The 25565-nt window shown below is 43.2% G+C and overlaps 2 protein-coding genes across 2 annotated transcripts in view; one reads left to right on the forward strand and one right to left on the reverse strand.

Moving 5' to 3' along the window:
- The window catches only part of HK1 (hexokinase 1), a 63171-nt gene extending 59908 nt beyond the window's left edge, over positions 1 to 3263 (forward strand). Inside the window, exons 18-19 of the mRNA XM_044420471.1 lie at positions 882 to 1115; positions 2977 to 3263. Coding sequence (XP_044276406.1) covers positions 882 to 1115; positions 2977 to 3121 — 379 coding nt within the window. The 3' untranslated portion in view covers positions 3122 to 3263. The remainder of the gene's footprint in view (positions 1 to 881; positions 1116 to 2976) is intronic.
- A 343-nt stretch (positions 3264 to 3606) lies between these two features.
- Positions 3607 to 25197, reverse strand: TACR2 (tachykinin receptor 2). The gene is given in 7 exon segments (XM_044420070.1): positions 3607 to 3715; positions 6884 to 7174; positions 9049 to 9204; positions 13798 to 13994; positions 15683 to 15839; positions 19270 to 19464; positions 24743 to 25197. Coding segments are annotated over 7 exon segments (1560 nt in total).
- Positions 25198 to 25565: the final 368 nt, after the last annotated feature.

Raw genomic sequence — 25565 nt, forward strand, 5'->3', positions numbered from 1 at the left:
GCTCAGATGAGTCCCGGCTTGTGATGTTGTGTGCGCATGGCTATGTGCACTGTTGTACGATGCTTGGCTGTTAAGGCGATGCTGGGGCAGCTTGGCTCGCGAGCTGAAAGAGACGGCTCTGTGTGACAGCTGGGGCATACCTTCGGTTTGCCATCACTTCCCTAGCCCTACACTGGTAAACTCCCCTAACCCTAATATAGGGGTAAAGTTCCACTGAAAAGAGGCTGATTTTGAAAAAGCCTCCCTTGTGTAGGGTTTTCTGCACAGCTCGTCATTCCTGCCCGGTGTAAACACATTCCAACCATGAAAACCATTGCAGGAGACCTCGTTTTTCTAACCCTAACCCTAACCTGGTGCACACCCCTAACCCTCATATAGGGGTAAAATATCATTGAAGATACGATGATATTGAAAAGCCTTCCTTGAGTAGCTTTTTCTGCACAGCTTATCATTTCTGCCCTTTCTAAAGCCCTTCCAACCATCAAAATCTTACCAGGACACCCCATTTTTCTGATCCAAACCCTACCCTGGTACACACCCTTAATCCTAATATAGGGGTAAAGTTCCACTGAAAGGAGGGCAAGTTTGAGAAAGCCTTCCTTGAGTAGCTTTTTCTGCACAACTCATCATTTGTGGCTATGAGGTGATGCTGGGGCAAGTGGGTCGCGTGCCGATAGGGCCCTGCGTGCCCGCTGTGGCATGCGTGCCATAGGTTCGCCGCCACTGCCCTAGAGCCAATTTGAAATAATATTGAAGACATCAGGAATCTGATCAAGAATTTCTCAGATCATGGGCTGTTTGACCCTGCGGTGTCTTTGGGAAACTAGTTCTGACATCTGGTTCCTCCTCACCATCACCACATTTTCTTTCTTTCTTAACAGTGATAGGTTAGCGCTGCTTCAGGTCCGCACGATCCTCCAGCAGCTTGGTTTGAACAGCACCTGTGATGACAGTATCATCGTCAAAACTGTGTGTGGAGCTGTGTCGAGAAGGGCGGCTCAGGTGTGCGGCGCTGGGATGGCTGCAGTTGTAGATAAAATAAGGGAGAACCGAGGATTGGATCATCTGGATATCACTGTGGGCGTGGATGGTACCCTGTACAAGCTTCACCCACAGTAAGTATTACCTATGTTGCATGTCCTGGTGGCATTCTGTGAAGTGCTGGACTCCAGGCATCCGAAGCAACAGGGCTCTGCCCCACTGCCTTTCACTAGTTGCTTCTGGGAACTGTGAATGCTGCATGATGAAATAGCCTCATGGGGCCAGCCTTCCCCTCTGTCTTCCCTTGCTGGTGCCAAGACGTGTCTGTAAGAGAGATGAGAACCCAAGCAAACGTGTGCTGCAAGTGAGCAGGGTATCCCCTTCTTCTCCTTTGCTGTGTGGCATGGTCCCAGTTCGGCAGTAGTACTGAGTTCCCAGTCAAAGAACTGTTTTGGTTATATGGAGAAACAAGTGTTGCATCTGTTAGTGCCCATGTAATGCTTGCAGGCATTCTCTGTAAGGACAAGCAACAGGAAACTAATAACTAACGAAGCATCCGCAGGTAGGCCTGGGAAAACGCCCATCAGAAACCCTGGAGGTGTTTCCAGGGAACGTTGGCAGTTGGACCTGATAGGCCTACGGTCCAATTCAGTATAAGGCTGCTTTCCAGGTGTATGAATCCAAAGGAATATAATGGCCTTAGTGGCAGCATGTCACATTCTTCATGCTTGGACTTAACAGGGCTTAGTATCATCCACTGGTTTCTTGTAACTCCTTAAAGCAGAGAGAACAGAAGCAGCTTTCTTAGCTGACGATATGCAGTGCACGGTGCTGGCTTGTTGGGTTGAAGTCACTGTAGCAGGGTTACCCACATTGCACTCCTTTCTGTGTAAGTGATTTATTTATATTTAAATATAAATAACACCACTCTATATACAAAAACCTCTAAGTGGTTATAGTATATCTTATCTAAGTATCAAAAATTGCTATTTAAAATCAGCTAGTAAAGCAATTTCATCTACAATAGCAATACAAAGATCAGTAGATAGGAATAGTGCTTGATTAACTGCTGTAAATGACAAGCCAGGGAAAGTCTGGGTGGACACTGTGTTTTCAGGAGGTATTTTAAACACACCAGTTTCTTCCTCCCAGTTTCTGTGTGTTCACTTCCAGGCATATGCTGACATGTGCCTGTTGTGTGCTTTTCCATCCCTCTTGTGTTTTCCATATAAGTAGACATGTTTAGGATAGGAGACTGATAAAATCTGGGAGCTCATTAGCTCTCTTTTCCATACAGAGTTTCCTCCACATGCTTTATAAGGTGTGTGTGTGAGAGGTGTACTTCTCATTACTACAGCTGCTTCTAGCTTTCTTCCAACAGCCTTTGTCAATCATTTTATGTGTAATAGGAGTAGGGAACATGGTCCTCCACTCAGCCCTCTCCAGTGTAGCAGAGTTGCCACTCAACAACAGCTGGAGGGCTACACAATTATTTATTTAAAATTTTTGTATCCCGCCCTTCACAGTGTCTCAGGGCAGAGATAACATAAATGACACAGCATCACAATAGTATATAAAATCAATGTTAAAAACCAACACTAACATTTAAAATGCTGGGGAAAATCAAAAGGTTTTGGCCTGGCACTGAAATGAAAAAAGCATCAGCGCAAGGCACACCTCTCTGGGGAGCCCATTCCAAAGTCAGGATGCCACTGCAGAGAAGGCCCTTCTCTGGGTAGCCACCCTCCTGATCTCCTTCAAAGAGGGCTCTCAAAGAAGGACTTCCACTTTTCCATTCTTGGTATACAGAGTGCATGCTAAATATCTAGCTTTGTTCATTTGCATGGGCTGCAAGAAAGTTCCCCTCCATCACCACATTATGTGTCTGACGCATAGCAGGACAGACAGAACTCTCTTTACTCATGGTATAGCAATGATGTTCTCTATGGACTGATAGAAGGGTGACTCTTAAGTTTCCTACTTTGTTTTTTATAGCTTTTCAAAGATCATGCACCAGACTGTCAAGGATCTCGCCCCCAAGTGCGACGTGACATTCCTTCTTTCTGAAGATGGCAGCGGCAAAGGGGCTGCCCTCATCACTGCCGTGGGATGCAGACTCCGCGATGCTGAGCACCACTGAACTCTGCAGCACTGGCTTATTCTGCCTTCCAAGCACTTTCATGTAAAGCAACAATTCTGTAGTCTGAACTGGCGGGGGAAGCCCAGAATTCACTGCTTTATGGAAGAGTTGGAGTTTAAATAAAAAAAAATAGGATACTGAATAGAGTGTGCTGTTGCTGATATCATCTCCCACTTCTGAACCCTTGTCTGCATGTGTCTTTTTCTGCCCAATTTGGTACATTCCCTTTGTGTAGGTCATTTAAAAGAGAAAAAAAGATGGATCTATAATTTAACCATGTGAAAAAGTAAGTTTATTGTCTGAGGTCTACAACTACAGCCAAATGATATATTAATGAGAGCAGGAGGTACTTTGTGTCAAGTGTATTCTTTCCAGCTGCTACTAGATCCACATAAAATGAATATGCCACCAAGGATGCTGCATATGACGCAAGTGCTTATGCAAAGGGGACTAAGCAGTAAATCTTCTGACCTCTGAGCAAAATCTCACTTCACTTGCTCTCCACCCTCCTCCGTCTTGGAGTTTTCACGGCTGTGAGGCAGCGCTGTAGCGTGCTCATTGTACTTCTCTGTAACCAGCTTTTCCCTTAACAACCTGGGTCATCCAGTTCAAATTTAGACATGGAGAACATAAAAGACCCTTCCATGTGCCTGATATCACTGGCATTTCCTATTGCTTTGGTGAGTAATGTTGTATTTCCAAGTCAATGTGTACCTGTTTCAAAAAGCGAGTCTTTACAAGTAAAACCAAGCAAATGATTGATCAGGGGTAATCCAAATCTCCAGCCATGAGCAAGGTATGGATTTATGAGCTCCTGTCTTTGCTTCCTATAATTTCCTAGAGCTGAGGAGTTTGTTATTTAATAGAAGGTATTTCTGATATCCTTTGCTGCTTTGGGCCCAGCTGAGAGCCATTTCTGGTGTAACATTCTGAGGTCATGGGTAAAGTTTGTGAATCAATGGCATGAGTGCTTGCACATAGAAATATCATAGGATGGATTGCAGGTGTCCAAAAATGGGATGTTAAATTTTTGTTAAGCCCACTTCAGGGATACTTTTCTTGAAAATTGTGTTGCTGCAGGCCTCTGGCAGCAACTGGGCTTTCTCACTTGCCTAGCTTACTGACTGTGGTCTTAGCACAGCAGTGGCTGGAAAGTTGTGTGCTGTTTAGTTTTTTTCTGCAGTGACCCCAGAACTCCTAACATTACTTTGCTCCAGAGCACTGTGGGAAAATTAAAATGGCGGGCAGCTTCCCAGATGCAGCCACTAGTCTACACTTACATGACTGAGTGGCTGGCCCAGTGAGTAAGTGGGGCCACTGGCATGGATGGGGACCCGTCCTCATCTAATGTTCCCCTGTTGTGGTATACATAGGATTGCACAAACATCTTTACAACATTCAGTGCCTATTGCTAAATAATCATGGTGGGGAAATTACTGATCAACAATTACACAAACACTTACCTTCAAGGGACAGTTCTTTCTTCAGTCCAGATTGTGATGAGGCAGGATGGGGGATACGAAGATCCCTGGAAAATCATTGTGAGGAGGTAGCACCAGACAAACCAGTGCAAAAAACAGCCTTCCCCAACCTACTGCCTTCTGGATGCATTGGCCAGCAACTCCCATAGTTTCCAGCCAGTGTGGTCATTAGGCATGCCAGCTGGAACTTCTAGTAGATGCTGTCTCAGTACATCTGGAGTGCCCCAAGTTGCTGAAGGCTGGCAGAAACAAAGGACATCTTAGTCATATGGCTGCATTTGGCTAGAATTGGAAAGCCCACAAGTGGGGAAACCTAGTCATGGCTAATACTGCCCTCTTTCTGTTTGGAATTGCATAAATAGTGAGAGTATCTTTTGCATTTGGCCAGCAGCCTACAATTAAAACAGCCCCCAAAAATGTAGCAATAGCAACTTGCTGCATTTACAGTTCTTCTGTTCTTCAAAGTATGGCTTAGTGCTGTTCCTAAGCTCTGTCCCATTATTGGCCAAAGAAGCAGGAGGGAGACTTGCAGGCTTATTTTCCTATCTGTTCTGCAAGATTTGGATTGCCCTGGCTTCTAATAATCATTCAAGTCTGCATTTTGGTGCACTGTGATCAAATATTGTGTGGTAACCTATGAGTCACAAGCAGTAATCTCAGCTTTAAGTGTGCGTGCGTCTTCCTGAAGATCTGCATGGTTATCTGGTTTTGCAATGCTAGAAAATCTTTTTACATTGCTCACTAGTAGCAATGATACTAGTGCAAAGTGGATATTTGTGACAACATTAAACTTTTTTTTTGATGTGTGTTTATCAGTGTCTGGTGATTCTTTCTGGCAAAGGGATGAGTAGTGCTTTGAATGGAGGGGGAAGGTGTTATAAAGGCAATATAAACAAGGTAGGCTTTTAAAAATTCCTTGACAGTATCCCAGGTTACTTCCTGAGGCATGGATGGAATGAGCACGATTTAGGTTCCACAAACCACGAGTTATATGTACTTAAACCTTAGTTTCAGATTTTGCCATATGCCAAGCTGACAGGTGATATTTCAGGGCCAAGCTTAGTGAACAAACATCTTTATTATGGGGGAGGGAAGGACAGTTCACTAGTTGTAGCATACTTTATATTGTTTCCCAGCTCTTAGCCCACTAACTAGCATCTTGTGTTTTCAGTAATGAAATGGGAACAGGTTGTAGCTCAGTGGCAGGGCACACACTTTTCATGCCAAAGGCCCGGTATTCATAAGGCTCCTTCTGAAACTTTGGAGAGATACTGGCAGTCAGCATAGATGGTGCTGAGCCAGATGGACCAGTGGTCTCATTTGGCATAAATCAGTTTCCAATTGCGGAAAAGGGAACCCAGGAAGTACTTGATGGCCAACAAGCTGCAAATTGTTTTCAAAATATAAATTACATCTTTTGTTATATGAGTTTTAACCCAGTCAATGCCAGAAATGATCTGGTTTAATGTTTCATTTCCTTGCCAATTCACATGAAAGGTACAACTGACTGTGAAATACAATCCTAAATGTAAATATTAAGATGTGGCTGGACATACTACACAATATATGGAGGGGAGTTTGCACTTGTAATCTTCGTCGTATTAAGTTATTCATCGGTGTACTAAACTATCCCAGGTCACAGATATGCTACTAACTTGCATTACTGGGAATGCTCTGACTTTCTCAAATGTATTAATATCCATGTTTGCTCAGACACAATCAATATGATTGGAAGAATTGTTAACTCAAATTTATTCAATATGGTAAAAGTCGTTTATTTTTTAGCATATGTAAAAATCTGTTCAGGTGTATAGCTTCTAGGGAAAAGAATCATTTATGCTGCCACCTGCTTCTGCTGCTACTGATCAGAATATCCTGATCATTTCCTTTAGCAGGTTACTGCAATGTTTTAATAAGTTAAAGGCTTTTTGAAAACTTACTGGAAGGAGGGCAAATAGTTTTCTAACTCTTGAAACTATTTTGTGCTCTTCCTTTCTTTTACCGTGCTGGAAGAATGGGTTTCTGTGAACATTATTTCCAGAAGATGGAAGATACTTCTTTTGTATTTCTATTTTAAAGCGTATTCATTTTCAGTGCCAGTGATATCAATAACTGGTTATTTATAAACCACTTAATAAGTTTATAAAGTTGAGCATTTTTCTTTATTAAGTGAAATATTCTTGTTACCTCATAAACTACAATAAATACTTAAAACCTGCATTGCAGTATGTTGTCTTATTGCTCTGCCGCCTAAGGTATAATAAATGTTTAGTGCATTTACCTTGCACTCCATTTTTCAAAACAGTTTGGAACAGTGTTCTCCCCACTGCAGTGGTGAGGGCGGCTCCTCACGCAGCTTGGTGCTGTGAGGCTACCAGATTCTTCAGAGGCCTCCTCCCCACCCCTTTCTCGGCTGGCATGAGGAGAACTGCAGCAGCCGTCTGCCACACTGCGCTTGGACCTTGGAGGGGGAAAGGGTATGTCAAGTTCAGGAGGCTGTGGCTGCAGACTTACACCAATTCCAGCTGGTATATCCCAGCCTTGTTCACTGTGGACAGTGAAAAATGGCCATCTAGAAAAAAAGATCTTGGACATAGCGGGGGCAGAGGTCCACATCACGGTGCCTTGCTCTGGGCATCAGAGTGCATGCAAATCTGAATTTGGAAGCTAATGTGCATCTGCAGTGGGGGCAATGAGATTGCACCCTTAAGCTACAATATGCTGCTTTTTGTGCATTTTTGGCACTGGACAGTGCACCCCAGAACTTGGGCTCTGGGATGCAAAAAGATGCATGGACTTAGTCTGTAGCCCGGTCTACAAGTAAATAATACAATTCTGACTTTCATAAATTCCAAAGGAGAATTTAAAATTGATTCTGTGATTGAACACTGACATTTCCTTGGCTCAACCTCTCTTCCCTGCCTCCATCACATAATATAGCTATGATGGAAATTCTATGCTTGTTGCAAGGCAATGAGTAGACTAAGGAGGACAAATGACAGTGAATATGGAATTAATACATGAAAGAAGTGGCAAAGGGAAATGGGATGTTCATACAGGGGACATCTGTGCCTCAGCTGATTAAAGAGCATGAAGAAGTCCATAGAGGAGGGAAGCACTCTGGAATGGCTGCAAACCAGAATGGAGAGACAAGCAGACCGAGTTGCTTCCTCAAGTTTCAGGTTTCATTTCAGACCAAAGGTCAACCCTGTGCTGCTAGATGCAATCTTTCATGTTGACACCTATGACGTGCATCAATAAGCAGTCAAGAAGGGTAAGACATGTCACAAGCTACCCCTTTTCTACAATAAAGATATGTCTGCACAAGCTCACTTACAGACAATAGTGCAAGAAATTTAGAAAGCAAGTGGGGTAAACCAAAGCATTAACTTGAAAGAAATTAACTTTCCTGAAAGAAAATTTGGACAAATATCTCACAGTGTGCCTTTGACTCATTCTTCCTTCCTCATCATGGTTCATTTTCTTCAAGAAAAAAGAACTGAAGGTAATTTTAATATATATCTACCCATGTATGACAAGCAGTTTACTAAATTCTTGGGAAGAGGAGGGTGATGTTTACTGCCTTTGCAAACCCTGGCTGCTTCATAAGTCCTAGGATGTCTCCAAAGTTCCACTGCTGTGTGTAATTGGCTGTAGATGCCAAATTTTAAGAGGGAGCAGTATGTAACATACAGGACCCATACAAAGATCAACAAACTTGAAACAGAAATATAAATAGAACAAGGTATACTTGTGCAAGCACATTCTTGATGAAGAATTGAACAAAAGAAAGGATTTTATTTCTGTAAGGAAATTGTCCTTTATGTTGCAATCCCTATCCACTTATCTAGAAGTATACCTGTTTCTACCTGTGAAGCCTGCAAGACCTGCTCCGTGCTTCTTAGGCTCATTTCTAACTGGCCTGGGAGGGCTGGGTCCTGATTCACTGCAGCTTTGAAGGCTCTGACTGTTATTTTGCTTCTGTTTGGATTCATTTAACTTCTCTTAAAAATTTCAGCCAATAACTGCCAGAGCTCTGATTGATGCTGTCCCTTGATATGGTGATGTCAGCACCAGTTGACTGTGCTGTGGGCAAATATTAGTGTTTTTATTCAAGGGATTCAGTTTTGCAACTCTCTTTTTGGGACTGATTTGGGCAGTGAGTTAGAACCTCAATACTTGTTGGGAGGGAAAACACAGGAACAATTTGATTGTGTGGTGAAATCAAGTCAGTTCGAGTCCTTTCATGTGTGAGGAAGGCTAAAGGCTGTACTTTGAATTCCCTTGTTGCTCTGCTGACACTACAAAGAATTGCCACGAATCTGTCCAAATCGTATGCTATAATTTTAACTGTACTACGGCGAAGTAAGGCAAGAAGCAAGTAATTAAACTATTTGCCTAAAACTCAAATTTCCATATACAAATTAGTAAATGATATCCTCTCACCGTTGTGTTTCCATGCTTGCATGACTGGTACGGTCTGATGCCTGATGCCTCTGGATCTTCGGTAAAGCGGATGGCTGGGTAAGGTTATGTCTATCTCTTTCCATTGCTTCGATACATGGGCACCATTGAAAAGCCACGCTGAAACCAGAGCGGAATCTGTAAATGGGTGCAAACATAAATCACATGTTACATAGTATAGGTCAGGATGATCCACTTTCCATCAAGGAGTTCCTCCTTTTGGTCACGCATCCTTCAGAGGAAACATACTGTCCATGGTGGGAACACACCACATAAAAGATAACACCGCCTACCCCTCTTCTCTCTTTCTGCTGCTCCTCTTTTCTCTCCATCCTTGTGTGTTGCTCTGCATCCTGTATGATGCTGGAAAGAGGAACATTCTTCCTATACATTGTAAGGTAATTCTTGCAAATGGCTGCTGAAATTGGTCTGAGATCTGCCTGTGGTTCTAGGGTCACAGATTGCCTACCTTCAGTGTTTTCAGAGAAGAACATAGTCTTCTGAAGTGCTTAAAGACAGCAATCCTACCCCACTGACTTGGCATTAAGTCCTATCACGCAGAGTGATATTCCTGTTTTGGACTGTGCTTTAAATGTTGTTTCTGCTATGCCTCTTCACTAACCTCTTGGGTGTACTAGCCTTTAGCTTTCCCTTGGTTAAGTTTTGCCACCAATGTCTTGATCCTGTGGTTGCCTTCTGAAATGTAGGGCTTCTCTACATGAGGCATATAACCCAGAGATTTATCAAACCTTCTGTTTTGTGGGGGGATTAGATAATCTTTCCACAAGGTTTGTTTGTCCTGTGGGTTTTCCTCACTGCATTTCTATACATTCTTAATCTGCTCCATTATACAACACAGCATGGTCTTGTGATTTAGAACAGAATTACAAATTAGACCAGAACTCTCTAGTGAATAAATCTAGGAAAATAACAGACTTTCTTCACTCTATGGAAAGCCATGAAAATGGATGGAAAGACTGGGGGAGGCCCCGGAGGTTGATGACAGTGTGAAAAGGCCCCACAAATGTAAATGTGCAGAGAAGCCAGTAAAGTTGCATGTGTGAACATCTACAAATGTTTCAGAACACCATGGAAAGAATCACTTGATGTTAAGCAGGCATGGGCTGCATGTAGTCCCTGTGGCTTTGGAGTGCCCCTGCTGCCCCACCCTCTGCCCCTGAAATTCAGTGGCGTTGAAGTGCTGCAGGGACTCAAAAGTGTCAAATTTAATTCCCTTCCAAGCTGAATACTGCCCTTCTAAATCTCTGTAGCAGCTTGTTACTGGCTTATTGCAGGAGCATTTTGCCCTGCCATGCCACCAAACATTGTCAGCATGACAAAAGAAACATGGATTTAGGGAGATGCAGGGGCTGGAAACTGGCCCTTGGACTGCTCAGAGTACACTCTGCTTGTAAATATTGTAATGCCAAATTAATATTTATTTATACATATTTTAAACTGTTCTTCAATCATATTCTTGTTGTTGTTATTCATGAAGTCATGTCTGACCCATTGCGACCCCATGGACAACATTCCTCCAGGCCTTCCTGTCCTCAGCCATCCCCGAGTCCACTCAAGCTCACGCCAACTGCTTCAGTGACTCCATCTAGCCACCTCATTCTCTGCCATCCCCTTCTTCTTTTGCCATCTATTGTTTCCAGCATTAGGCTCTTCTCCAGGGAGTCCCTCCTTCTCATTAGGTGGCCAAAGTATTTGAGTTTCATCTTCAGGATCTGGCCTTCTAAAGAGCAGTCAGGGCTGATCTCCTCTAAGACTGACTGGTTTGATCACCTTGCTGTCCAAGGGACTCGCAGGAGTCTCCTCCAGCACCACAATTCAAAGGCCTCAATCCTTTGGTGCTCAGCCTTCCTTATGGTCCAGCTTTCACAGCCATACATTGCAACTGGGAAAACCATAGCCTTGACTATATGCACTTATAGTTGGCAGGGTGATGTCTCTGCTTTTTAGTATGCTGTCTAGATTTGCCATAGCTTTCCTCCCAAGGAGCAAGCATTTTTTAATTTCTTGGCTGCAGTCCCTGTCTGCGGTGATCTTGGAGTCCAGGAAAATAAAATCTGTCAATACCTCCATTTCTTCCCCATCTATTTGCCGGGAAGTGAGAGGACCAGATGCCATGATCTTAGTTTTCCTAATGTTGAGTTTCAAGCCAACTTTTGCAGTCTCCTCCTTCACCTGCATCAACAGGCTCTTCAGTTCCTCTTCACTTTCTGCCATGAGAGTGGTATCATCTGCATATCTGAGGTTGTTGATATTTCTCCCAGCAATCTTAATTCCAACTGGTGATTCATCCAGCCCCGCCTTTCTCATGATGTGCTCTGCATATAAGTTAAATAGGCAGGGCGACAGTGAACTCCTTTCTCAGTTTTGAACCTTGCTGAACTCCTTTCTCAATTTTGAACCAAAACAGTGATTCCGTGTCCAGTTCTCACTGTTGCTTCTTCACCCGCATATAGGTTTCTCAAGAGACAAGTAAGATGGTCTGGTACTCCCATCTCTTGAAGAACTTGCCACAATTTGTTGTGATCCACACAATCAATGGCTTTAGCATAGTCAATGAAGCAGAAGTAGATGCTTTTCTGGAACTCCCTAGCTTTCTCCATGATCCAGCGTATGTTTGCAATTTGATCTCTAGTTCCTCTCCCTCTTCGAAATCCTGCCTGTACTTCTGGTAGTTCTCAGTCCACATACTGCTGGAGCCTAGCTTGTAGGATTTTGAGCATCACTTTGCTAGCATGTGAAATGAGTGCAATGGTGCGGTAGTTTGAACATTCTTTGGCATTGCCCTTCTTTGGGATCGGAATGTAAACTGACCTTTTCCAATCCTGTGGCCACTGTTGAGTTTTCCAAATTTTCTGGCATATTGAGTGTAGCACTTTTACTGCATCGTCATTTAAGGTTTTGAACAGCTCAGCTGGAATACTGTCACCTCCACTAGCTTTGTTGTTGCTCAGACTTCCTAAGGCCCATTTGACTTCACATTCCAGGATGTCTGGCTCGAGGTCAGTGACCACCCCATTGTGGTTTATCAGGGACATTAAGCTCTTTCTTGTATAGTTCTTCTGTGTACTCTTGCCATCTCTTCTTAATATCTTCTGCCTCTGTTAGGTCCTTTATCATGCCCATCTTTGCATGAAATGTTCCCGTCATATCTCCAATTTTCTTGAAGAGACCTCTGGTCCTCCCTATTCTGTTGTTTTCTTCTATTTCTTTGCACTACTCATTTAAGAAGGCATTCTTATCTCTTCTAGCTATTCTCTGGAATTCTGCATTCAATTGGGTGTATCTTTCTGTTTCTCTCTTGCCTTTCACTTCCCTTCTTTCCTCAGCTATTTGTAAAGCTTCCTCAGACAGCCATTTTGCTTTCTTGCATTCCTTTTTCTTTGGGATGGTTTTAGTTGCTACCTCTTGCACAATGTTGCGAACCTCCGTCCATAGTTCTTCAAGGCACTCTGTCTATCAGATCTAATTCCTTAAATCTGTTTGTCACCTCTACTGTATATTCATCAGGGATATGATTTAGGTCATACCTGAGTGGCCTAGTGCTTTTCCTGACTTTCTTCAATTTAAGCCTACATTTTGCAATGAGAAGCTCATGATCTGAGCCACAGTCAGCTCCTGGTCTAGTTTATACTGACTGTATAGAGATTCTCCATCTCTGGCTGCAGAGCGCATAGTCAATCTGATTTCTGTGTTGACCGTCTGGTGGTGTCCATGTGTAGAGTCGTCTCTTGGGTTGTTGGAAAAGAGTGTTTGCTATGACCATCGTATTCCCTTAACAAAATTCTACCAGCCTGTGCCCTGCTTCATTTTGTACTCCAAGGCCAAACTTGCCTGTTATTCCAGTTATCTTTTGGCTTCCTACTTTAGCATTCCAATCCCCCATGATTATAAGGACATCATTTTTGGGTGTTAATTCTAGAGGTGTTGTAGGCCTTCATAGAACTGGTCAACTTCAGCCTCTTCAGCACCAGTGGTTGGGGCATAGACTTGGACTACTGTGATGTTGAATGGTTTTCCTTGGGTTCGAACTGAGATCATTCTGTCATTTTGGAGATTGTATCCCAGTACTGCTTTTCCTACTCATTTATTGACTATGAAGGCTATTCCATTTCTTCTGAGGGATTTTTGCCCGGAGTAGTATACCCGATGGTCATTTGAATTAAATTCACCCATTCCTGTCCATTTTAGTTCACTGATTCCTAAGATGTCGATATTCAGTCTTGTCATCTCTTGTTTGACCACATCCAGCTTGTCTTGATTCATGGATCTTACATTCCAGGTTCCTACAGAGCATAGATCTTTACAGCATCGGACTCTCCTTTCACCACCAGATACATCTGCAACTGAATGTCCTTTCGGCTTTGACCCAGTCGCTTCATTCTTTCTGGCACTACTAGTACTAGCCCTCTGCTCTTCCCCAGTAGCGTATTGGACACCTTCCGACCTGAGGGGCTCATCTTCCGGCATCATATCTTTTTGCCTTTTGGTACTGTCCATGGGGTTTTCACGGCAAAGATACTGGAGTGGGTTGCCATTTCCTTCTCCAGTGGATCATGTTTGTCAGAGCTCTCTGCTGTGACCTGTCCGTCTTGGGTGCCCTGCACGGCATAGCTCATAGCTTCATTGAGCTACACAAGCCCCTTCGCCAGGACAAGGCAGTGATCCATGAAGGAGTCCAATCATATATCCAGGGTAATTGTATTCACTGACCTTTGATTAACATAGCAATACATAATTGGGCTGTACACTGCAGAGCTCATGGCAAGCAAAAATACTGTTAGAAGTATATTCAACAAGTGTACCTTTCTGGAGATGTCTTTCCAAATGCTCCCCAAGATGAAGAAGAGATGATAAGGAAACCAAGAGATGGCAAATGCTATCACAATTGCAACCATTGTCCTGACAAACTGGAAAAAGAAAAGGAAAGTTTTTACTGCTCTATCATTCCTCCTCTCCCTAACGAAAACAACTCATGTACCATTTGGTCTCTGGCTAGCTTTTGCTATTGGTCAAGGGCTTTAGTGTGTCTTTTGTTCAATGGAAAGAACTGATGGGAACCCGTGAAGTTAAACACAATGATTGCATTCATTGTGAGTTGCTACTCAAGATGGTTTCTCATGTCATACAAAGCCAGGCTGATTCATTAAGAGTAATTTATTGAGGACAACACAACAGTTCATCATGAGTACAACAACCCCTGGGACAAGCTCTGCATTGTCAAGATGGCTTGTTCAAATATCAGGTGAGCAACCCCATCATAGTTACTGGGAATCAGCTAGTGACTTGCTGGGCAAAAGCAACAAAAATTTCTTGCTGCTCTTGCCAAACTTGTCTGGGCCACTGTGAGTGCCAGCTACTCCACAAGTACCCAAGTGAACTAGTGGGTGACTGGCAATGGCTTGCTGCCTTCGCTGCCACAATTGTGGGTCTGTTTTGGTTGATCTTGACTTTTTTGTCACAAAGTCAAAATCCAGGTTTGCAGGGAGCCACAAACTAGCCACTCAGGAGGAGCAGCAAAATGACTCTTTCCATTCATGGCACTCTTGGTCATGCCACCATCAGTGACAACTACTCCACGGATGCCCAAGTGACACTTTGGAGTGACCATCACTGGCTTTTACCCATTTTGGACGTGTGTCTGTGTGGAAGAAATGTGCATGACTGAGATAATAATTTAAACAAAATTAGTCTTCTGCAGTGCTCAGCTATACCCTTACAGGTGCCTGACATACGGAGTCTTACTTAGCCATTGTCCTGGTATCTGTCTGTTGGCCAAGTCCAGCAGGTAAGATCTACAGATATCGGCCAAGCTAGGGTGCATATAAGCTAATTCATACACACTTGGCAGTTGCTGTTGAGAAGCTAAGTGGCAAAGGGGGCTTTTTGGTCCCAAAAATGGATGGCGAGTGGTTAGTGTGATAGACGTCATCTGGGGTGCCACAGGATTTTCTGCATTCTGCACTCCGCCTGCCTGCCCCCCTGCAGCCGACATGGAAAGAACCAACTAGCTGCCTTTTTCAGGATTGGAACTTGACCCTGGGCAGAAGGTAAAGGGAGGGTTCTGGTGGGCAAGGCAGGAGGGACAGTGCAGAACTCAGGATAGGAGGCTTCCTGCGTCCTTTGCACCACACCTGCTTCCTCCTCTGAAGTGCCCTAGTGAGACAGCAGGAAAGGTCCATCCAGAGAAAAAGCCAGATGGGGGGTTGCATGGGTGGCATAGAAACCTCTGAGTTTGGGGACTTTCAAATAACTACTTCCTAGCCCCGTAGGATTCCACCTTTAGTCATGCTAAACATCCCTATCTTGACTTTTTTTGGAAGGGGAGGGTAGAACAGGGGAGGAACATTTGTTTATAGAAATATTGAATGGAAATCTAAGAAGCTGATAAAGCAAGTTGGTGATTAAAGGCTATTTATTATGTGGGATGAATGTCTGGAGTGCTTAGCTGCAGTTCAGAAGTCTTGGAGCTGTTAAGTGGCATGGCACCTCAAGTGTGAATGCTTTGCCATCCTCTGTGGCAATGAAAATGCAACGATGCAGTGATACAAGTCTTGGCAGGAGTTCATGTTTTCCTTTCACAAAAGATGACAAGGACTCACCCTTTAGCTGTAATCTGATGCCAGTGGTAGACCTTGTTAGTGTCATCTCCAGGAACAACGTGATTCCATAAGGTTATTCCGATTATACTGTACAGGACAAACATCACTGTGAGTGGCAGTAGGTAAACCAGAACAATGAGTGCAATGTGATACCTAGGAGGGGAAAAAAGGCTAGGTGTGAATCATCACTGTAATCATTTCCCAGGTGACACTTCCCTTACTTTTCTGAGAAGTGGCTACTTATAAAGCACATGACTGAAAAAGACGATACTTATTTGCATACTATTTGCTAATACTAATTTATGCTAAGAGATATAGAATAAAGAATTGTTGAATAATTCCAGTTTAAGCAGGAATACAGTGTATCTCATCATATGGAGGAAGGGTGTTCAGGTGGACTTCAGGTTTGCACTTTCCACTAGCAATCGCAGTACTAAATGTTCAAGGCTCCTGTAGATTTCCCTCTCTAGGATTCTTTGACTTTACAACAGACTTAGACTGGACAGCCCAGCGAACAGAGGATTGCTTCAAACAGAGGACTGTCCTTTGACCATTCTGGCCACCCAATATTATATCTATCCTATATGTCTAAAATGGTTTCCTTTTTCTAGGGAAGCCTGGAAACTCTCCCTGTGTCTCTTGGTAAACAAACTCCTGCTGTTACCTAGATCTATCTCCAAATTAAGGTGAACCACACAGGTTCTTTTAAAAGTAATCAAAAGTAATCAAAATGGAAATCAAAAGTAAAGAGAAACAAGAAGTTTCTCTTATTAACAAGCTGGATGGACAGGAATGCCCCTTTAGTGCAAAATGCAGGGCGGGAGGGAAGGACAAAGGCTGCCTCCTGCACTCCTCCTTGCACTTCACTGGATGACCACAAGCCTCTCAGCTTAAGCTACTTCACAGGGTTGTTACAGCCATCATGAAAAGATGCACACTTAATCTATTATCATCATACTTTTACTGCTAGCGATGGTGGAGTGTTGGTTGGATTTATTTGCAACTTGACTTGGCTGCCTTTGGGTACTATGCACCTTGCCTTGGCGTGTGTGTGGGAGCACAACCGCTACTCCGGCTTAGGCAGAAAAATGATTTGAGTTAGCCAGATAAACTGGGGAAGTTTAAAGTGAGGGATATTTAAGTTGCAATCCTACGCCCATTCTTCTGGAAGTAAGCTGCATCAAACTCAGTGGGATGTAGGTAATTCTAGATAGTTTTAAGACAACTCTGTTAATTGTTTTATGGAGGACTGCTAGGACAACATTTGAAGACATTGATTTAGAATTTCTAGATTCAAAGTACATTCCCGTATCCCACAATTAGAAATCTGCAGAGACTGCTTAAAATTATCTTCAGCTTGATTCAGAGGTTTCAAAGGAGACACCAACGCTGCCGTCTGGTCCAGATTTATTGGATGAATTTCAGTTATTGCGGCCCGATGATGTGGACAAGGTGCTTGGGCGAGTACGTCCAACCACTTGCCTTTTGGACCCTTGCCCGTCTTGGTTAATAAATGATTCCAAGCACGGGATTGGAACCTGGATCTTGGAAGTGGTTAACGCTTCTCTGAGGGAGGGTCGGGTGCCGGCCCCTTTGAAGGAGGTGGTAGTCCGACCGGTCCTGAAGAAGGCGTCACTGGATCCAGAGATGGCCACTAATTATAGACCAGTGGCCAACATCCCGTTTCTGGGCAAGGTGTTAGAACGAGTGGTGGCGGGACAACTCCAAGCACTCTTGGATGAAACTGATTATCTGGACCCATTGCAGTCTGGCTTCAGACCCGGGTACGGTACTGAATCTGCCTTGGTCGCCCTGTATGATGACCTGTGCAGGGAGAAGGACAGGGGGAGTGCGTCCCTGTTGGTTCTGCTGGACCTCTCAGCGGCTTTCGATACCATCGACCATGGTATCCTTCTGGATAGGCTTGCGGGATTGGGGGTTGGAGGCACTGCTTTGCAGTGGTTCCGCTCCTATCTCAATGGCCGGTTCCAGAAGGTGGTGCTGGGGGACTATGGCTCTGCGCCATGGCAGCTATGCCATGGAGGACCGCAGGGGTCCATTTTGTCCCCTTTGCTGTTCAACATATACATGAAACCGCTGGGAGAGGTCATCAGGAGGTGTGGGCTGCGGAACCATCAGTACGCTGATGATACCCAGCTCTACCTCTCGTTTTCCACCAATCCAGGTGAGGCAGTGGCTGTGCTGAACCGGTGCCTGGCCGAGGTAATGGGCTGGATGAAGGCCAATAAACTGAAGCTCAATCCAGACAAGACGGAGGTCCTGTTGGTTGGTGGATCGGGCTTCGGAGAGGGTGAATTGAACCTTGTCCTGAATGGGGTTGCACTCCCTCTTAGGGACAAGGTCCGCAGCTTGGGAGTGCTCCTCAACCCAGAGCTTTCACTGGAAGCTCAGGTAACAGCAGTGGCGAGGAGCGCTTTCCTCCAGCTTCGGCTAATTCATCAGCTGCGCCCCTATCTGGAGAATGACTGCCTTGCGACAGTGACACATGCGTTGGTGACTTCCCGTTTGGACTTCTGCAACGCGCTCTACGTGGGGCTACCCTTGAAGACGGTCCGGATACTTCAATTGGTCCAAAATAGAGCTGCCAGGCTGCTGACGGGGACTGGACGTTATGTTCACATGACTCCAGTTCTCCGTCAGCTTCACTGGCTTCCTATTGAAGTCCGGGCCCAATTCAAGGTGTTGGTTATGACCTATAAAGCCCTAAACGGCTTGGGTCCTGGTTACCTGAAGGAGCGCTTACATCCTTATATGCCCAGCCGCCCCCTGAGATCGGCGGGAGAGGCCCTTCTCCGGGAGCCCTCCATGGAAGAAGTTAGGAGGGTGGTTACTCGGAGGAGGGCTTTCTCAGCGGTGGCGCCTAAGTTATGGAATGCGCTCCCCAGAGAGGTCCGCCTGGCGCCGTCGTTATTTGTTTTTCGGCGCCAGGCGAAGACCTTTTTATTTAAGCAGTATTTTAAATGTTAATATTATTGAATTTTATTTGGCCAGGGCGGCTTGTATTATAGTGTATATTTGTATTTTATTGTATATATTTTAAAATGTTATTTTAATTTTTTGTTGTAAGCCGCCCCGAGGCTTCGGCGAATGGGGCGGCATAAAAATGTTTTAATAAATAAATAAAATAAATAAAATACAGGATCTACTAACACAGGGCTCTCTCTTCCTACATTCCTTCCTAAGTCTGTCTAAATCAGACTCTATGGCTTCATCACCAGCAAGCATTTTTCCTTCCCTCTCCCTCTTTGCTTTTTTGCCATTTATCCTAATGAAGAATCCTGAAGTACTTGAAAGCTTGTACCCTAATTTTGTGACCTTTTAGTTGGTCTGATACAGGCATTGCCATAATATAGATTTTGGCATAAATCTGCATGCATTTATTCTTCATTCTGCTCCAGCAAGTGCAAAGAACGTATTCTAGCAAAGCAGTTTCTGGATCTTTTCACAAATAATTCTGATTGAAGGGAAAAGTGCTAATGATACAGCATTCCAGTGCCCACCCTTTTCCTTAAACCGTGTTGCCAAAATATACTTCTGGCTTAAACAGTTGAGAAGTTCTTACGTGAGCTTATGACTGTTGTCTGGGTCTCCTGGCCAGATAATGATACATTTGGTTATCCCATTATCAATCCTTATTTCTGAATAAAGGAACTGTGGAAAGGCAAGTCCAATAGCTGCCAGCCAGATGTTTCCTGTGATCACTTTGCTGTTCCCGGAGGCAAGTTTTTTCTTGAAAGGGTAAACTATAGCCACATATCTGGAAAAGAAAGGGACAGAATGGAATTATTCTCTGACAAACAATTGTTTTAATGAGCAAAAACTAGATGCTGTGCATATCGGGATGGATCTAGGATTTGCCTTCCATGAATGGAAACGACCTTTTGTGAGAGGAAGGCAGTTCTGGGCACCATCCTACATCACAGGTCACCTCATTCAGCAGGGTACTCTGGTCTCAGTTTGCAAATCATCATAGTCCACTGTGGTTTATGTAAGCCATGGCATGTTGCAGCAAGTGCCAGCAGCCATTTTGAATATTTAACCCTCTGCAGGGTGCTCTCATGACTGGCCATGTCATTTGAACTTGGGCAGCAGGGTTTATTGAAAGAGGAAACTACCTCTAATAACCCTACAACAGACCACCAGCTGCCATGATCACATGAACCTGCTCTCTCTGTGGTATTTTTCAAAGGGTTTGGCTTGTTTTCTGCTGGATGCTACTTTGCAAGAGTATTTGCATGACTCAGTCCATATCTAGTCTCTGCTCCATCCCTTCTCCCATATGAACACATACAAAGGGGTTTCCCCCTTTTTGAAGCTTGTTGTTGCTATTTGTCTTAGCCTGACAGTTCAATTCAATGCAAAGTAAACCTGGAACAACACGGTATGCAATGGAGAAATACAGTGTTTAAGATTTGTAACATTTGGGAAACTATTAAAATAAAATTAACTCAAATGAAATATCTATGGAGTTTGAGCATCATTTTGTGTAATTCTGTATTGTTATAAAATCAATTATTGATAACTAGCATGGTAACATGTCAAATATTTTCCAGAATGAATTTTGTTCTATGTATCTAGGCAAGGATTGTTTCTGAAGAAACTAGCTAGAACTGCCCTTCTGTTATATGAGGAAAGGGGAGTTCATTTGTATTGTCTTCCCTTTAAAAATAGGTAAGCATTTGAAATATTCCTTGCTTTGTCGTTTATGAATTTCTTTCATCAATCTCAACATGATCAAAGACTCAGTGCAAACTGAAAACAAACATGAAAAGGCTTAAAAATAGATTTAGAATATCAGTAAAATTTCCAGGAAAATAAAGGAGTCTAAGGAAAAAAATATTGTTGTTTGTCGCGAAGTTGTGTCCAACCCATTGCAACCCCATGGACAACATTCCTCCAGGCCTCCCTGTCCTCCACCATCCCCCAGAGTCCACTTAAGCTAACACCAACTGCTTCAGTGACTCCATCCAGCCACCTCATCCTCTGCCGTCCCCTCCTTCTTTTGCCATCTATTGTTCCCAGCATTAGGCTCTTCTCCAGGGAGTCCTTCCTTCTCATTAGGTGGCCAAAGTATTTGAGTTTTATCTTCACTATCTGGCCTTCTAAAGAGCAGTCAGGGTTGATCTCCTCTAGGACTGACCGGTTTGATCGCCTTGCGGTCCAAGGGACTCGCAGGAGTCTCCTCCAGCACCACAGTTCAAAGGCCTCAATACTTCAGCACTCAGCCTTCCTTATGGTCCAGCTTTCACAGCCATACATTACAAAGGAAAAAAATAGAACTTTCTAAAAGTGATCAAGAGAGTAAGAGAAAGATGAAAGTTTGTAGTGCCACTTTTTTACTACTGATTTGGTATGAAAATGTTTTTATAAAGATGTATTTTAGATTATTAGTGAATTCCATAGTTTAATGATGCACTGTATGAAGAACACGGTGCAATTCCCTGTGAAATTCTCATCATATACTGTAGCTTCATTGCTGCCTGGGTCTACATTAGAGGTGGGGAACCTTTTTTTTGGCTGTCCAGAAGGGGAGGTCCCCCATCCCTAGCCTAGCAGGTGGCTGCAACCTTACACTGTTCAGCTAGGGAATGGATGTATCCTACTAAAGTGTCCTGGATGCCCAATTAACCCTTTAATATAAAATAATTCAGGAGCATTTCTTTGCTTTTCCTTCCCAGTTACAAATATCTGAGCAACTTGTATAATTTTCTGCCTAGTACAGTATGAAACAGTATCGTAGTGGTGTCAATTTGCTGTAGGATATCTGCAATTCTTCACAGTAATGCAGAATTTAGTTTTCCTTTTCCGTACCTGGTATGTGACTTGTCAGCTGTGCTGTACTGAACCAGAACTAAAGCTATATTGCTATTACTATGTCAGTAGACTTCTATTTGTACAACAAAACCTTCTTTTCCCTGTCTCTCTCCTTTTCTTTTCAGCTCTGCGGGTCCTCTAGAGCATGGGTCCTCAAACTACAGCCCGCGGGCCAGATCTGGCCTGCCATGCCCATTTATCCGGCCCGCCTCAGAGGTTTTGGAGTGAGCAAGCTGCTGCCGCACGGGCACCTGCCCTCGCCTGCCCGCCACCAGCACCTTTCCATTGCCCCCCGTTGAAAAAGTTTCAGGATCCTGCTCTAGAGCAATTTTTGTTTTTTTGGAGGTGGAAGGCTGCAGAGGAAATAGGGAACCTGTTCCACTAAAAGATGCCATTCCTCTGGTAGAGGGACACTATTGTAGATGCAATCCATACAAACACACACCACTAAACCTAAATGTGGAAGCAGTTCACAGTATATTGGCCTGAACTAGAAACAAAGGGATTCTATCACAATTGAACCTGTACCAAAAAGCTTTTATTTAATAGAGAGGTTTGACTCCCGATCTAAGCAACAAGGGTGATAATGCAATTTCTTGGAATTTTAGCAGCTCCTTTAAAAAAACACTGGCTTCTTAAGGCAGACTTTAGAAAATCTACTGGAAGAAACAACAAGCACTGTGTGGCTGGAAATCTGTTTCTGATTTTACAGTGCATAGTGCTGCCTACTATACCAGGTGAAATCCACGCAAGGCATTTTTGCTGGCATTGTAATGCCTGACTTACTGGACTTGCTTCAACCACTTTTCCTTGTGCTATTTCTCCCACTTTATCCTGGATTTCTTCACAGCAGTCATATAATGACCTTTTTACATGTCATAGTTTTCCCTCAGTACTAAACATGCAATACTAGCTTGGGGCCAGGAGTGGTTTCAGCAGGCTGGTGTGGAAGAGGAAACGACCTATCACTTTTCTACCCCTCTCTCCAACTGCTCAGTTGTTTGTCTCCCTTTGTGCCATGCCCAGTGAACTGGGGAGTAAGTGCATTGCTTACCCCTCTCCTCCCTTCCTTGGAAAAAAGTTTGCTATTTTTTTCAACCCTGAAAACGTATGTATACTCAGAAATAAATCACATTAACCTCAATAGCTTTGTCAGAAATAAATCACACTTTCCCATTAATTAGTTTCATTGGGTAAGTCAGCATGGAACGGACTGTACTTGCTTTCTAGGAATTGTTTTAGTTGGAGGAGAATGGGGGTGCTGATCCTACTGGCCACCCCATGGGAGGTGGGAAAAACACAGCAAGAAGGATCATAGCAGACCCCTCCCTCTTGTCACCAATTCTCCTTCTCCATGATTATTTGAGGGGAAACAGGATTTTACTTATTAAAACAAAAACAAAAAACTTCACTCCTTCCCTCTAGGGAAGCTATGTATACCTGAGCTGCTAAAAATAAAAAAAGCATAGAAAAAATGAATCTTAAAGAACCATCTCCCTGCACACATTCCCTTTCCAACACCTCCTCGTCCTCCTACAAATGTACTTGGGACACAAGAGCATGTTCTCAACAGAATGGAAGCTGCACTGTATTGATCTGGATACATCTCAACCAGCACAAATGCTTTTTGCAGAAACACCATGGCATAAATAAAAAGGGGTTCTATTCCGGATTTCCCACAGGAGTTAAGAAAGTTGCTACTGAACTTTGCTAGATGATGTTGAAATGTTTGAAGTAGGGCCATGGCAAATTACCTACACTAAAAGATCTGTCCCAGGCCACCATTCACTTCCTTGTTGGTGTTCGCAATCTGGGGACAGAGCAGACAGGAACTGTCTTAGAAGCCCAAACTGACTCTTCCATGGCTGATTTACAGGGCCTATTTACAAATGACACTAAATCTCCATGGGTTAATTTTCCCCAAGGCTTAGTGGAGTGTACCAGATGACATTTTGAATACACAAACAGAGGTTCTGTATTCTGTCATGTAAGCCTGGTGCTGTGGGTTGTTTGAGGGGGTATAATGTCTATGGGTCCCTATCCTAACTGCTAGCTGTTTTTTAAAGTTATTTGAAAGCTGTCTACCCTCTCAAACAACCCACAATGCTGTATTTGCACAATATCAGGCTCCATGCTAAAAGGACATCTGGTATGACATCCTGTTCCCCATGGCTAAATTAAGCCACTGTGGGCTGCCATGTCATGTGAACAAGACTATTATTGAGCAGACCTGGGAATATCAGTGTGTATTCTCTCCTTTTTAATCACGGGGTTCTAGCCAGTGTGGCTAAATATAGGCTTCAAAAAAGGACAGACTTTGGTAATGTCTCATGAAATAAGGAGAGGGTGAAGTAATACTTCCAAGCAGAGGGTAAAGTAATACTTCTAGCAGTTCCTGCTGTTCAGTGCCCAGGAAAGCTCCTTACTTTTCCTCTTAACAAGCAGAAACCAAATGAACTATTCAAAACAAAAATTCAGTGACCCCAGAATCTGGGTAAAACTGGCATGCATTTTTTATAAGTAACTAGTACAAAATGTATACTACTGTGGGCATGGAATGCCCCCAAATACTCAAATGTTTAGATAGGGTCAAGTAATTCACAGTATAATTCTATTTTTATTAAGTAAGATTGTAGCCTGTAATCCTAACACATTTACTAGTGAGCAGGTCTCATTGAACGCAGTCAGACCTGAGTAGATGTAACTAAAACTATTTACATGAGTAAAGGAGGACACTGTCCAATATACCTTCCATTAACCCTGTACACCAGGAGGAGGATGGGCATGTAATCAAGAGCAGGAAAGCAAGGATTCCCTCTGCTCTTTTCCTGACCTGCAAAAGGCAAAGATGGCTGATTTCAGTCATCTATCCATTTTGCCTGAGACATTGTCAGAATTTCTTGTATGCTGCTCCAGCCTCACTCCCTGCTCCCTGGGATGTCCCCATGCGCTGGCTGTGAGGGGAAAGGAAGAGCAGAATGCATTTCTGAGATTAGAGCTGGGACTCCAACATTTCCTAAGACCATTTAGGCAGTGGCTAGTGGCCAAAGTATTGTGTCCTTACTTACCTTTGCTAAAAATAGAGAACTCAACTATTTTAAAGGTTTGTCTATATTATCCAGTTATTTAAGCCCTGCCACAAAGTAATGCTTAATAAACAGTTATAGAATTATCAGAATTTGACTCAAATATAAAAGACTTCATCACTGACATCTCTTTACCTTTCAGCAGCAATAGCAGTCATAGAATAAACGCTCACAAACACTGCTGTAATAGGAATGAAGTTAAGAAACTGACAGAATCCTTCACCAAAATACCAGACATTGTGGCTGGCATAAATAAAATTGAAAACTCTGTTCAAAGCAGTCATCAGAAAGTTAGAAAGTGCCAAATTAACAATAAAATAGTTGGGAACAATCCTCATCTGTTTATGAGTTAGGATAATCCAAATGACAGTGCTGTTGCCTACAGCTGACACAATGATTATGGATAAATAGGCAATAGCCCAGGCTGCTATTTGCCAGCCAGGCAGAGAAAATACAGTTGATGGTGTCTTGTGGGAATAATCTATAAAAAAGCTATCCACTGAAATATTGTTTTGCGAGGAATGTCTCTTCATATTTCTCTTCTGTGAAATATTGAAAAACTGCTGCAAACTGGATGCTTTTCTTACCATACTCTATTATTAGAGTGATGAACTCGTGGTTTGGTGTATCATATCTAGAGATATCCCTTCAACAGATCCCAGGTTGATTTTCTGACATGCACTGTAACTCCAGAAAGAAGTGATTACTGTTCTTCTAAGCCCCTATCCATAAAAAAATAAAAATCAATTTGAATAATCACAGCATTAAAAATGCATGCTGGTGTTAGCAATAAATAGAAATACTAAATCCGTAATGAGAAGAATCTTCTTAAAAATCAATGTGTTCTAATTATTGTATCTCTATTTCTTTTAAAAAGAAAAAAGAGGTTGATAAACATTCTGCTGGACAATGAAAACAGTTTTACACAATTTCTTATTACAGAGATGATACTCTCCTA

The sequence above is a fragment of the Varanus komodoensis genome, unplaced genomic scaffold (assembly GCF_004798865.1).
Source record: "Varanus komodoensis strain SLA01 unplaced genomic scaffold, ASM479886v1 scaffold11, whole genome shotgun sequence".
Lineage (NCBI taxonomy): Eukaryota > Metazoa > Chordata > Lepidosauria > Squamata > Varanidae > Varanus > Varanus komodoensis.